The sequence below is a fragment of the Heliconius melpomene genome, chromosome 21 (genome assembly GCF_056956725.1).
Source record: "Heliconius melpomene rosina isolate 202511_hmr_F chromosome 21, ASM5695672v1, whole genome shotgun sequence".
Lineage (NCBI taxonomy): Eukaryota > Metazoa > Arthropoda > Insecta > Lepidoptera > Nymphalidae > Heliconius > Heliconius melpomene.
In genome coordinates this window covers 14,112,193-14,127,719 of record NC_140409.1, presented here as the reverse complement: position 1 = coordinate 14,127,719, position 15,527 = coordinate 14,112,193, and the positions used below count along the sequence as shown (strand labels likewise).

Here is a 15,527-nt window from a genome sequence, read left to right as displayed (position 1 = left end):
AACCATAAATATTCGTAACAAATCCATTTCTAAAAAGTAAAGTGGTGAATGGGACACGAAAAATTGTATGGAAGCGTTTTGAAAGGTTTTTTGCAACTAACAAAAAATACTATTATTAGCCTTAATACATTTAAACTATTACAAAAATCTTTAAGTTAATAAGTAAATTTATCGTAAATGGCAAAATATTTAAATTATCTTTAAAATTGTATTTTTAAAACGCATTCAAAGTAGCGGGACAAGAAAAGACACAAAATGTACACTTTTTCTGATTATGACCCATAAACCAATAGTTTCGGAGCTACGTGCGTTCATCCAAGCAAAATTTCCAGGTTTATAATATTAATATAGATAGGAGTATAGATTTATTTCTTCCCTAGAAGTTCTTTCTTAAACTTCAAATCCAGACGTCAAATAGTCGGACATTTAATAAATACTCATATTTCACAGCATTTCAGAAAGCAGCAGCTATAGTTTCTTTGAGCGAAACATTCGTAGACGACAATATTACTATTCGTCGCTACTTCATTTTTTAATATTAGAGTCACGGCAAAATATAATGATTTCGCTTGTAAATTTTATTTTAAATTATTTTCAAAATTTTCTGTTAAAAAATGTATGTTTTGTAAATTTTTTGTATTTCAGGTCAGTCGTGGTGCAGAAGCACAAGCGTAAAACCGTAAGCGCAACAGGTTATGGATACCGTTCCCAATCGAGGAAATGAAACTATAATATAAGTATAAAAAAAACTATGGTACAAAAAAAAAACATCGCACCATCAAGACAAATCAAAATCGTTTCACTTGTTTAACAGTTACAAGGGAACAAAGGAACGGACATCCATACACACTCGTATGCGCTAAAACAACCCTTCTCTTGAGAATTCGTCGCAGTAGGTTAAAATTTTTTATCATAGATAAAAGATCATGAATCATTTATTACATTTACTTACAAATAATAATTGAAAAAAATGGATTCGATCCCTTTTCGGAAGAATTAATTCTTTTCATGTCGTCTTATACGCGGGATACTGCGTGAAACTAAACTAAAATACAAATAATATTAATATAATTAACCTATTTATTACCAACACAACATAATACTAATACGTTTCTAGAAATATTAATTAATCTATTAATGAATTGAAACTAATTGTGTTCATTAGTGATTACTTTAGCATCGCACTTAATTATGTAAAATATACATATATATAATTCCTTCATTATTTTTAATAGTGGTGCAGGGGAACAAAGTGTGACTGTAAGCCGACTGGTTGTCGGTTCGACCCCCGATCGAGAAAATGATATATTTATTTAAAGTTTGTATTTCCATTTTCTTCGTTCTGGTATCGAGCTGGTCTGGTGGTAAACACGCAATGCCTCCACAATTCGACGCAAAGTGGGGAACGAATTTGCGGGACAGCGTGCAGCAGATTTTTTTAACAAATAAATATATAATTTTACGAGTATATTTTACTTATACAATAATTTATTTATAAAAAAAAATATTCTTGCTATTTGCCGCGGAGGGCATCTTGTGTTAAGACACTCCGTTCCCCACTTCCAGTTGAGTTTTGCAGTCATTGCATGATGAGACGTGGAACTCAACGCCGAAACGAAAATATTAAATAGTTCATTCTCCAAAAGGAGAATAGTTTTAATTTAATCACTTTTGTATCGTTTAACAATACAAACAGACAACACTTAATATTAAGTCACTCCGTTCCCCACTCTATCAAACGAGACAATGCGAAATCCAACACCGCTCTTCACTCGACCGAAGCTGAAAATTAAAATAATTTAACATGTTTAAACGACCTAATTTCTCCGATTTTAGACATAATATAATTAAATATTTTTTTTTCTACCCCTAACCCCCCAAAAAACCCCGAATTCCTTATACACACCAAAATCTCCGATGTAAATCCGGCCATCTAAGATGTAATATATCTTTCCTACAGGGCCTTAGGGCGGGGGTGGTAAGGACGAGACAGATCAATATACGTAGTCCTGGTGTGAAACCGATGTAGAGCACTGTAGCGTCATTCTCTTTACCGAACTGGTGTCGATCACACGTCCGCCAGCCAGCCCGACGTATATAATGATGGAAGTAAGTGGATTTTACTGTATTTTTGTATAGAAATATAACTGAAAAATTTATAATTGACAGTTTAATTTCATATTGTTATTTTAGAAAAGCTTTGAAAGCGAATTTTTTTGTTATTAATAACATGTTAAATGTAGTTGTGTCCCGCCATAAGTTGGTACGAATGCAGTTTGAGGACATGTGTAGATTTGTTTTTTTAACAAAGCTTTTTTTTCGTGTTATTAAAGGACCATCTGTTTTGTGTTTTACACATTTTTTTAAGAAATAGTTGAAGATTCTGCTAAACTGTGTAAATGAATAACGGAGAAATGTGGCATTGATTGTATGTTTTTTGTTTTAACTTTTTTCTATGTATTTAGAAGTAAAAAATTAGGTCAGGGCTGCAGTTATCAGATAACTCACGTGGCTTAAGCGCCCTTTGCGCGAAAATTCGATACTTAGAGACAATGGGCCCGAGTATTTCTATAGACGAAAATATTTTTTTATATTAAATTAAATTTTATGTTCATGTACACTAATATAATTTAATCATTTTGTTTATAGTTACTTTTTGTAAGTCATTAGCCGTTCACATTTTGTTATTATATTTTTTTTGTTATCAGTGTAATAGATAAACTTTAACACAAAACAAGGAAAATATTGAATAAACATTTCTATTTTTAGTCAGGATAGGCAAAAATAAAATATAGTTAAGAATCTCCGTTCTTATTTTTTTTTATAAAGTGATGTATATGTATAAAAAGCAAAAAATGCTAAATCCAATAAAAATAAATAATAAAAAAGTAACTCAACGCCCCGCTTAGTTTACCGGTGCGAATAAATATTTTCAATATAATCCTACGAGTGGGATTCGAACCCACAACGATCGTATAAAAAAATCTTTAACTTTATTTTTGACCCGGTACCATCGCAGTCTGTCTAACAATATCCGTTCTATATAATATCAAATAAATAATAACGTTCATGAGTGAATGCACTAACAGACATACATATATCTGTCCGTTATCTACTGACTTTCATTGACCCCAGTTTATTTTAGTAATGGAATCGAGATATCCTTATATTATAGCTTAACGCGTTCTTTATTCAATGAAAGATTATTTTTATACAATATTTCCTTTGAAATATTCGTTATTATAATAGTTTTTGTATATTTTTTTTTAATTTTTAGTAATAGCGTGTTGTTTGGTTTGGTTGGCGTTTTGCCTCGTCACCAGAGCGAGGAAATGAAAATAACTTATTCCTCCAATAATAATATAATATGTATTTAGAGGTGTATATCAAAACTTAGTATATATGTACATTGTACACATACATGTACTACTCATCCGCTATAAACTAAACTACCGCATCAATCAAGAATTGTCGCGCCAAGGGAAGCTAATATAAGTCCATGTCGAAAATAAAGTGTTCTCCTCAGCCAGCTTTATTTATTTTACTTATTTAATTCATATATATTTTTAGTGTAAACGTAAACTTTTTTTTAACAACGGATTCCTTCCATTTTCCATTGATTTGATACTTAACGTTGTGATTTTGCTATCATTTCTATATACCGTAAGTGTCTTAATTGGAACGGAGTGTCTTAACACTATGTTCCAAGGATCCCTGTGCCTATCTTGAAATTATAATGATATAGTGCCTGAAGCCAGTCGTGGCGCAGGGGTACAAGCGTGTGGAAAAGACTGTAAAAAAATTTAATGTCTATCTACGCTAGTTTTGAACTTGAGCGAATAAAATACTTTTATTTCCCCTGCCTTGGCTAGACACAGCGTAGCGTTATGTTCCGCCACTTATCACTTAAGTATTCGAATTTGGGCGGAAAGTAGAGAACGGTCTTAGCACTAGGTTCTTAGTGTTTAAGTGGTGTGTATGTGTGTGATCGTGAATATGAAAAAGAAAAACATAAAAAAAAAACTATTCCGTCACCCATCATTCAACTTCAGCTTCACTCTGTATCACGTACACAGTAGGGTAGGCACAGGGAACCTCGTGTTAAGACACTCCGTTCTCCATTTTCCGCCGAATTCTAGAGATATTGCGAGTTGAGTGGCGTTCAACGCCACGCTTTGCCTCGACACCAGAGCGGACAAATTAAAATATAAATTAAAATAAAAATTTCAATGGCCTTAATTCATAAAAAGTAGAAAATGAAAAATTTCTCTTCCTTCCTTTTTAGGTAATTAATAAATATATTAAAAAAGTGGTTTCACAATTGCAAATTTTGTATTGCGTTTTAATAAATTCATGAAAAAAAAATATTATACGCCTACAACGTAATATGCGGAACATATTTCAAATGAATATTGATACGTTTGATGTATTATTTCCTTTTAGAAACTAGTAAACTATTTGCAACATTGTAATAGTAACAGTTGCTTAAATTACGAAAACACCTATGTCTATGAAACAACTATACCTACTTATTGTAATGAGGGTTATAGGTTTGATATCCACTCAGGGGAATGGATAATGTCGGGAAACAGAGAATAGTGTCTTGACGTTCTGTCTGTGCAGCATACAGCGAGAGACTGAAAAGAATACATCATGGTTTATATAAAGTCGATTTAAAAAAATGTAATCTATATATATAAAAGGACTTGTCCTCACTGACTGAGGTAAGACGCACGCACAGCCGTAACCGCTGTGCGTAGAAACGTGACATTTGGACAGATGTTTACTTTCGTAATCAGGACATCCACTAAGAAGGGATTTTGAAAAATTTTAGGCTTAAAAAAAGGGGTGAAATAGGGGTCGAAAGTTTGTATGGAAAAAACATTTAAATCGGCACGTATTATAATTTTTAAAAAGTATTTCATTGAACACGTTTTTTATCGTTTTCTAAAATTCTCCCCTTAAGGGTGCAAATAAGGGGTTGAAAATTTGTATAAAAAATCTTTAAATCGCCACCAATTTCTATAAAATTTGAAATTTAGACTTAAAAATATTTAATTTATATGTGTTTCATTGTTTTCTAGAATTCACCCCTAAATAAGCAAGCGAAGCTTCGCGCGTCCGCCAGTTTTATATATAAATAAACGCCTCTAATAATATTTACATTATATCAGATATTTTTGGGAATCTAGTGTTAAGACACTCCTTTCTACACTTTTGTCCAATTTTCTATACATTGAGAAACTGCCGTTTCCTACTTTCCGAATTCTTGAGGCGCAACTCAACGCCGCGCTATGCGTTGTTAGCAGAGCAAAGAAATGAAAATATTAAATTTAAATAAATATTTATTTATTATCCCTCGAGTGGTAATCGAACCCACAACCGTCGCATTTACAATCACACGCTTGTGTCCCTGCGCGACGTTGTGCTAATATCTTCATATTTTTAAGACCAAACGGATGACGTTACGCTATATAAATAATGCTATATATAATTCAAAGATACGAGGCCATTGACTCGAGTTCGTAGCCATTGTTTATAAAATCTGGAATGACAAATAAAAATAATAAACGTTATTATTTTACTATAAGTATTATATTTCAGTACCCATTAGCCTATCTAGAGATATTTTCTGGGGAGGCGCTGGACTAGCTTTGAACAGATATGTTCGTGTAAATTTTGTTGTAATTAGAATTTCTGGGATAACCAGACCATTCTGGGGTTGGCACGGCCAGCCGACTCCGTCCTTCCTATGCCCATCTTCATCTCATCTCTCCAAAGCGTAAAATGAAAAATTCCATCTTTTCCCCCTTTCGGAAGGAATTTGCTTAAATCCTGTCTTAGTGCTCCCCTACGCTCCCTAACCTACATGCCTAACAATGTTCAATACTACACTAACTAATGTACGTCAAAAGTATGTATCTAGCGTTAGACTGTAAGTAAACCTCACGCCTATGACTTCGATTCCCGATCGGGAGAATTAACTATTTTCATTTACTTGCTCTGGTGACAATACAGCAATGTAACGAAAATTGAGTGGAGCGTGTTAACGGAATGTCTTGACACTAGGTTACCTCCGCCTACCCCGAAGTTAAAAAAAAACAAATATATATTACTTTTTACAATGATTAGTATGTATGTTAATAGTTATGACATAATGTCAATTCAAATCCTAAGCCTAGCGATTGTTGTGTATCGAAGCAAAGCGACAATACCGCGCTATATCACGTTCAGTAAACAGCAATTCAAATCAGTTGAAAATTCTAATCGAGATAATGATTACATAGTTAGAAATATATAACAGGTTCGACACTTACTTATATAGCTTTTGCGAAATTATAATATTGTTAAGAAATTTTATATATTTTTGCACATACATAACTACTACAGTGTAAATTAATTTATAAGTATGTCTAATGTTCTTTACAGGGAGACTTATCCATTCATCTTCTAGTGCTAAGTGCCTTATTTCGTATCTTTCATATAAAAACAAAGCTGTTATTTTATCGCCACTGATACAATTGTTTTGATTGACTTTCATGTTTCATTCATTAAATAATCATACATTATTTTAAAATGGAAACATAATATATGCATATAAAATATTGCAAGAGCGGTCCTAATGTCAATTAAATATTAATTAACGTTTTGGAGTAAGACAAAATACTTAATATCCGAACAGTTTCTAATCTAAAAAGACAAAAAGCTACTGCTAATATTATTTTTCCGATTCTCTCAGCAAAACTACTTTCTAAGCTTAGTGACCTCCCATTAAGATGGATAAGAGGTCTTTAAAAGCTACTTCAGTACTAAATTACACATAGTCGCCTAATGTGAAAAGATTTGATTTATCCAGATTTAATAAGATCTCATTCCGTTCTCCACTTTTGTTATATTTGTTATATTAAAGAACTTAAAAATTAAGATATTTGACTTCTACTTTCTAATACAAATCTTCTTTCCAGAACTTCCGTTGGTGGTGGCTCGTTGGTGCAATGGTTCTGGTGACGCTCGCTTCTTCTGAGCCTCTCGAGCATGATGACCACGAGCTCCTCGTGCGCAACGAGCGTGGCGCCAAGAATCGAGGTTAGTTTTAAAAGATAAAAGATTTATTATTATTAGGCGGCGATTTTGTAGAAAGTAGAAAGAATATTCTATAGCTGGGTGGTCAAAACGAGCCTAATGCTAAGACATTCTGTCTATTTTTCGCCTAATTTTTGAGACATTTCGTGTTGAACGGAGTGAAGTGAAGCTGAAAAAAAGAATAATAATAATTGGATGATTTACATCTATGCTAGAGACGTGGGCCCCCTGGAAAATATCTGTAGATACGTCCATGGCATCAGTTCACATTAGCTTATCAATAATGTTTAAAGGTTTTGAGAAGATGTAGAAGATGATATGTAAGATGAAGTTGTTGTATGTACCCTGTGATTATTTTAGATTTTTTTTTAATTCATTATTTTTTTAAAAAATACCCTTACAATTGGATTTCACCTTTTTCAGTACATTGAATGAATATTTAATAGCATTAATAGCATAGTATATAAAGTCTATCTATAACAGTCTATGAAGGTACAAAAGTCATCATGGCACATTTATGAATATTTTATAAAGAAAACCGGACAAGTGCGAGTCGAATTCGCGCACTATGGGTTCCGTACCATTATATAGAAAAACGGAAATAAAAATCACGTTTGTTGTATGGCAACCCTTTTGTTTATTTATTATTGTATTAATTTGTTAAAATTTCAACTGTCTAACTATCTCGATTCACGAGATACAGCCTTGTGACAAATGGACGTACAGAAGGACGGAGGGACAGAGAAGTCTTAGTAACAGGGTCCCGTTTACGGAACAATATAAACAGCTTCACGATTTTTGTTGCGTAGAAATGGAGGCAGAGATAGCCAAGACATTCCGGTCTCCGCGTTCCACTGCGCGTGAGTGGTGAAATTCATGTCTCACTTATCAATTATCACTTACTATGTCCACCATAACGGAGAAATGATAATTTAAATATAAAAATTCCTCCTAGTGGAAATCGAAACCACAACCGTCGCTCAAACAGTCACATGCTTTCACACTAAGCCAATACGGCCACATAAAATTCCTATAAGCCCACAAAAATAAAATGTAAACAATATCTTTCCAGACAAATACATGCATATATGAACAGCCCGTACTCTTCAAAGTGTAAAATAGAACGGCAAGATGTTAAAAACGGCCGCACTCTCGCCTATTTTTAAAATTCGTGTCGACCTTTCGTTGTGTGTTTGATCTTGTACACTAATATACATACATAATATACAAGTTTCATATGTTTTTTAGCTCCAGGGTAGGCAGAGGGAACCTGGGAATCATTTTTTTCTGAATTTGAATTGTTTTTTTTTCTGACGTTCTCGATTTTTCACTGAATGCTCGAGGCATTGCGATAAGTGGCGGAACTCAACGTCTAGCTATCGAAGCGAGAAAAAGAAAATATAAAATATTTTACTCCCAAAAGTGGGAATCGAACCTATTACGGTCGCGTTTACAGTCGCACGTTTGTGCTACACCACGAGCACAACCGATCTCAATTGGAAGTACAAGTTGGAATTGATAAAATCTTTTTGTCTTGGATAGTAGGTACCTATATCGAGCAAAGCCACGTGACATGTGTAGCGTGAATCTTAAAAAAAACTAGTAATTCCTGAGAATTGGGCGTTCATTCTAAGAAAATCTGTACAATATTGGTATAGACCAGGGATGGCGCACCAATGGCACACGTGCCACAAGTGGCACTGAAAATTTTGATGGCGCGCACAAAAACAAAATGGTTTTGTTTTATAAGTTATTTTATTTGATAAAAATGAATTGAAAATTATTAGTAAAATAATTTTTTTTAGATTCTTAGATTAAGATGAACCAAATACTAAATTTATTGATTTAAATTAAATTAAATAGATTTATTTGAACAGTTTGTAGAGTAAAAAAAATACATTAAAAACATTTTTTTTTAGACATTGATTAATAAAAATTGTATAAAGAAGAATTGTTTTTATTAAAAATTGTTGATATTAATAATTTTTATTTCCCGATAACAACAACAACAAGACAACAACAATCTTAGCACTAGGTTCTCTATAACTACGCAGCTATGTCTGAAGCTGCTTTATTCAATAAGCTAACCATAAAAAATCATATGACCGTCGGGCCCAGTGACTTAGCGGTTTTGCTGTAAACTTGACGATCGTGAGTTTGATCCCGACTCGGAGGATCTCATCACTAATTTCGGTGGTAACCACAGCTTAGGGCGCCTAGTTAAGTTCCACCACTCAACGCAATGCTTTGAGAATTCAGCGGAAACCGGTAAAGGGAAGTGTCTAAGTAGGAACAGAGTATCTTACTAGATTCCCAGGTTCCCTCAACTTACCCTGCTATGTGTGCTATATAGCGTGTCACTAAAAAAACTATACTACGCTATGGCATTAAATGGACGAAACAAGGCCAATAAAAACAACTGAATAGGCGTAGATTGCGCAATTATATTCACCCTACATAGTGCTTATACTATTATACTATTCTAACACATCACCTGTACCGGGAAGTCTGGGTTATTTTTAGCACCCCTCGTTTAACTAGCAGCGGTTTTTTCATACGTCGTCGTCTGGATGGTTCAGGGAAAATAAAAATAATTTAAATATCTCTAGTTACTCCCTCGAGTGAGAATCGAATCCAATCCGAACCATCAATTAGGCTTGCAGTCGCGGTCCTACTGGGCCTATATAGCCTTTTTAAACAGAAATAATTTTACTTGTTATCTTTTTCCCGCTCTGGTAGTGTGATAAAGCGCGGCGTTGAGTTCTGCCACTTAACACGTAATGCCTCAAGGTTTCGGCGGAAAGTGGGGAACAGAAGTGCCTTAATTAGAAACGCACAGTCGTAATACTAGGCTCCCAGGTTCCCTCGTCTCCCCTGTTATGTACTTGAACCTAAAAGAAAAAAGAACACTTCTTCTCTGTCAGCATACCGCCCATTTTAAAAAGTTTGCGTGTTGATAAAACCTACTTATATATTGCCATAAAAAAATTACCTAAGCTTTATCTAGCGAGCATCGAATCCACAACTATCGCATATAACATTACAACTGAGATACGACAGCTTCATAATATAAAAGTAGAATGAATGTATGAAAAACGCGATCCATTTCAATTATTTTAATGACCTCGGCTTGTTCGTTACAAAAGTAAAGTACTGCGGCCTGTGTAAAGCAAATATCAATATGATATTTTTTTTCGCGTTTTTTTTGTTTTTATTATATTAAAAAGGTAAATTGTAGAACGTAATTAATCTAATTAGGTTTTATATAAAAAAGTTGAATATGTATTATTTCTGCTTAAATATATATAATACTGTGTAAATATTTTAGTTTTTATAGTAGATTGGGCGTGGTAAGTGTTCTATTTAATTATATATATTATATATACTTATATTATAAAGCTGCTAGTTTGTTTGCACGCGCTAATCTCAGGAACTGTTGCTCTGAATTAAAAGGAAGATTATGTGATATCGTTAATAGTTATTATGTAAGCTGCGGTCAGAGTTGTCTCGGTCAATTATGTAAATTCTTAGTTGTTCCCATTTGGGCATGAGGTCAAAGTCACTAGAAAAAAATAGTTTTAAATAATGAAATAAAATTATTTATAACGACTCATATTTATGCATATTTAGAAAAATCGAGTGTTTAAGCACTATCTAAAGTACTTGTTCTACCAACTATAAACATTATACAGCTGCGTGGAGAAAAAAAACGAATTAACATTCTTAACTTATTAGGAATGTATGTATTTATGTTACGCGTATACAATAATTACAGCAAATTATAAACATCCTGTATTTAAGGCGTGGTTATCCAGTTTTACTTAATCGTTTGTTGAGTATTATTTTTATAATGGAAAATAATGTGAGTTTAAAACTAGTTATTCAAAACAGGACTATAGGTCATTCAATGTTAATATGAAAGCTATTAATATATTTTTAATTAAATATATTAGTAACAACAATTCGGCGGGAATTAAGGAATAGATAGTTTTAAAACTAGGTTGCCTCTACTTACTCAGCTTTATGAGGTATAGCTAACAAAGAAATAATACGTATTTTATACAGACGTACAATTTTTTATTTAAAAAAATGTTAAATATCTATTCTGACAGCGTACGATAAATCGTGGACATGTGGAGGCGAAATCGTTTTGTAAGTTTTGTTTTAGCTTAAAATATAACTAGATGGCTTTTAACTGCATACGTTTTGAATTTTAGTGAAGGAAGAGTATTGTGTTACAGTGTCCATTAGATCGCATCCTCTTAGTTATAAATGATACGCTTAATTTTATTTTTATTTAAATAACATTTTCGTTTTGGCAAACGTTATTGATTTATTTAAATATTTTAATAAACTTGACTTTTTAAGATATTGTGTGATGTGCGGTGAATTTTAACTTCGAGTCTTATTGCCGGAGCGAAGAAATGAAAAAGAATCATTCCCTCAAATGGAAATCGAACCTACAACTGCCGCGTTTCAGTCAGAACGGCCTCGAATACAACGCTTCTATAGTCTACTTCTATGATATTCATTGAATGATATGTGTACACTGCAAAAGAAAACCAAGAAACTTATATTATTAATAGTTAACGAAAGTTAGCGAAAGTCAAAGCAACCTCTTACTTTTTATAAACGAAATTTAATTACAATAATTAAATTCAACAAATTTTGATTTTAGTTATTGTTTTCTTCAGGATAATTAAATTCGCTAGTTTACTTTTATAAAAAATAAAATATTTACTAATACACTGAGTATTCCATAATTATTTACTCCAGAGGCGTGTGTGACTGTAAAATCGACTTATTGTGGAAATTAAATATTTATTTAAATGTATATTTTCATTTCTTCGCTCTGGTATCGAAACAAAAAAAACTCGGCGTTGAGTTCTGCCACTCAACACGCAATGCCTCCAGAATGCAGCGTAAAGTGGGGAACGGAAACACACAATGTTTATCTTAGACAGCGCATCTGTTTGCTATTAACTTTTTGCTAAGCGCTCACTTCCTGTAAGCTGTTCATTTCCACTTAAAGCTCGTTCAAAAATTGTTGAAAGTAAAAGTGAATGTTATTTTAGAATATAGGAGAATTGTATTAGGATAAAGATTGGAAACTTCGAACAGAATAATAGTACAAGTTTTTCTAGCTTAGAAGCCTAGCCTAGTTCTTGTTTTGAAAGTCGGTTAAAAATACAGATTTATCACAACCAATTCCAGATTTATTATAAGTATGAGTATAGAAATGGATTGCTATATATTTGCAGGCAAACTCATGCCTTGAGCTCATTCAAATGACTATAACTTTTTTTTTAATGAATCGATTTTGATGAAAACTTTAGATGTTAAGTTGAGTTAAAACAAAGCAATTGGTGAAAGTTTTAAGAAAATCGGTTCAGTACTTTCGGAGATTAGCGTGATCATACATACATACAGATAGACAGACAAGAAAATAAAAAAATATATTTTTGCTTTTTATTATTCTTTTTACGTGTCCCTCTATCCATTTCAGTCAAAAATACTAAATGTACAGACAAAATATGTTTACTGTTTTATTATATATAGAGATTTCACTCCCCCAAGTGGGCATCAAACCCGCAACCGTCGCGTTTACAGATAGTAGAGCTGCGCCACGATGACCGCAAGTATGAAAATTATATATTTATTTACCTGAGTAATATATTTTCAACAGAAACTTGTCGCTACGTCCGCGGCGCTTGGTCGGAGTGCGACCCGAAGACCAACATTCGGTCCCGCACACTCACTTTGAAGAAAGGAGACCCCGGCAGTTGCGAACGCGCCAAGACCATCCAGAAGAAATGCAAGAAAGGTACGTTATGTTTATGTAAATTCCCAGGCCACGTACAGTCCAATTTTCGGGAGAGCCAGCGAGTGTAATTTATACCACGAGTGGGAATCGAATGCACAACTTGTCGCGCACGTTACAATTGCACGCTTGTGCCCTTGCGCCACTACTGGCCTAATTATGTATTATAAATTAATAAAAAAACGATGAAAAAATAAAAACAATTTAACTTAACAGATAAAAGAAAATATTTACAATTTTAAAATTAAATAGAATTTTATTCAAATCGTTCAACACATTTCATCAAGCTAACGTCTAAAGAGATTGGTTTCAACATAAACGTACACATTCCAATAAAAAGTTGAGGTTGAAAAGCTTCGGAAGCTCAAAGGAAACCCAAAGGAATAGAAAAATCCTCATAAAACTTTGATTTATCAAAGTTCCTGTTCATATAACTTTTGTATTTGTTTACATGTAGTATGAAATAAATCTTCCATACACATACCATTACGATATCGAAACTTTCTTTTTTTTAGCTTCACGCTGTATCCCGCATATAGCAGCGTAGGCATGAGCCTGAGCCATGATTGAATAAATATTTGCAGCCATTTGAAGATCATCAGCTCTTTTATAGTTGATGGAACAATGTATGCAATTTACGAGACTACCCAAGTGGAAATCCAACTCGCAACCGCCGCGTTACTCTGCCGCTGTGCCACAACGGTGTTACGTAATATATAAAGTTTATATTTATTCAGTAATTACTTTCTCTTTTTCTCCATCGCCTAGCATGCCGCTACGAGAAGTCATCTTGGAGTGAATGCAGCCCCAATGGTGAAATGTCCAGGACGGACATGTTGAAGGCGAATAGTGATCCCACCTGTGACCAGAGCAGGCGCATCACTAAGAAATGCAACAAGAACAAACAAGTCAAGTCCATTAAAGACAAGGGTTAGTGATGCGACTCTCCGTCTCTTACGGCCACTTGGTTTACATGGTGGAAAATACCTAGTATTAAGACAATCCATTTATCTCTTTCTTCTTCAATTACGATTCTGAGTTTGTCTGGCTATCAGAAAATAATTCATTTCCTCGAGTGAGAATCAAACCCACATCGGTCGCGATAAGAGACATCATACAATAATGAGTAATAATTTATGATATGTTGGGATCGTAAGGGATAATTTTTTTTAAGGTTGGCGACATTAAGCTTGTCACTTATAGTATAATATGAGGTAACACGGTGTTAGGTTTCGCAAAAACACAATTGTTCTAAATGGATGAAATGTGACTTAAGAGTGCCTTAGCAATAGATTTTAGGTGAAGCTAAATAAAAGTTCTCGTGCAAGTATGAATTGAATTGATGAGTCAGTTTCACGCAACACTCATTTTTCGAGACATTCTATTTGAAGTGGCGCAACTTAACGCCGCACTACTTCTTGTTACTAGAATGAGAGAGAGAGAGAGAGAGAGAGAGAGAGAGAGAGAGAGAGAGAGAGAGAGAGAGAGAGAGAGAGAGAGAGAGAGAGAGAGAGAGAGAGAGAGTAAATGATAATAAATTCATAACGTTTACATTCGGACGTTGCACGACGGCCTCCATAATGTAATTTATATTGAAATCTGTACAAACGTTCTAGAAGTCCCGCATTGAAGTTATTTGTTCTTAAGGGGAAAGGGATTAAATGAAATGATTAATGTACTAAACACATATTGTTTAATTTAAAAAATAAAATATTTAAGTTTAGGGGCCGTCGTAGCACCGGGGGGTACGATTCCCACTCAGGGAATGAAATAGTGTTGGGCCACTCAACACGCAATGCCCCGAAAATTCAGCAGAAAGTGGGGAACGGAAGTATTTTAATGAGAAAATTATGGAGTACGTGAAGAATGGATTGTTATATAGTCTTAGTCATATATATACTTAGTCACTCCGGCAACCCTGCTATATGCGAGATACAGTTTGAAGCTAATATATTTTTTCTGTTACAGGTCGCCGAAATCGTCAGTAAATTTTACACAAAATGTGTAATTTCATTTTAGCAAAATAAAAAAATCATTGTAAAATTATTTGTTCCCCGCTCTTGAAGGCAGTCTCTCATAGACAGCCTTATTAGGTATTTAAATAGTGCCAAAATAGTATGGAAACATTATTTCTATTGTACTTCTATTTTACAGTTCTAGTTACAATTACTACATTAACAATGCATTGTCTTTAAATGTTAGATAATAATTTGTTTATTATTATTATTAATAAGTCCAGTCTTTGATATTAATAAATGAGTACTTAAATTGATGTTTTATTTAACACCTTTAACCAACAATTATAGTAGTAATTAAAAATAAATAAACTGACTTCAAATATCTGTCAATTACCTATTGTCTGGTTGGTTTAAGAATATTATTAGCTCGAACACACAACAAATAAACATAGTTCATAATCGTAAAAGTAAAATGGGCGGTTCCCATTTACACTTTAAGAATGATAAGAAATATATGTTCCCAAGAAGCCCTGTAAAATTTAAATAAGTTCCGACAGAACAGACAGACAGAAAGTCGATGATGAATGAATTGTTTCTTTCTTCTCGCTCTGATATAACTCACCATGGGGAACAGAATGACTTAGTAGTAGGTTAGATTTGTCTAT

At 33.5% G+C, this 15,527-nt stretch overlaps 1 protein-coding gene across 1 annotated transcript; it reads left to right on the top strand.

Moving 5' to 3' along the window:
• The first annotated feature begins 1,954 nt into the window (after window positions 1-1,954).
• Window positions 1,955-15,172, top strand: LOC146527369 (uncharacterized). The gene is made up of 5 exons (XM_085206086.1): window positions 1,955-2,109; window positions 6,966-7,086; window positions 12,770-12,907; window positions 13,673-13,834; window positions 14,873-15,172. The coding sequence occupies exons 1-5, from the start codon at window positions 2,101-2,103 to the stop codon at window positions 14,890-14,892; spliced, it is 450 nt and encodes a 149-aa protein (XP_085062212.1). The 5' UTR covers window positions 1,955-2,100; the 3' UTR covers window positions 14,893-15,172.
• Window positions 15,173-15,527: the final 355 nt, after the last annotated feature.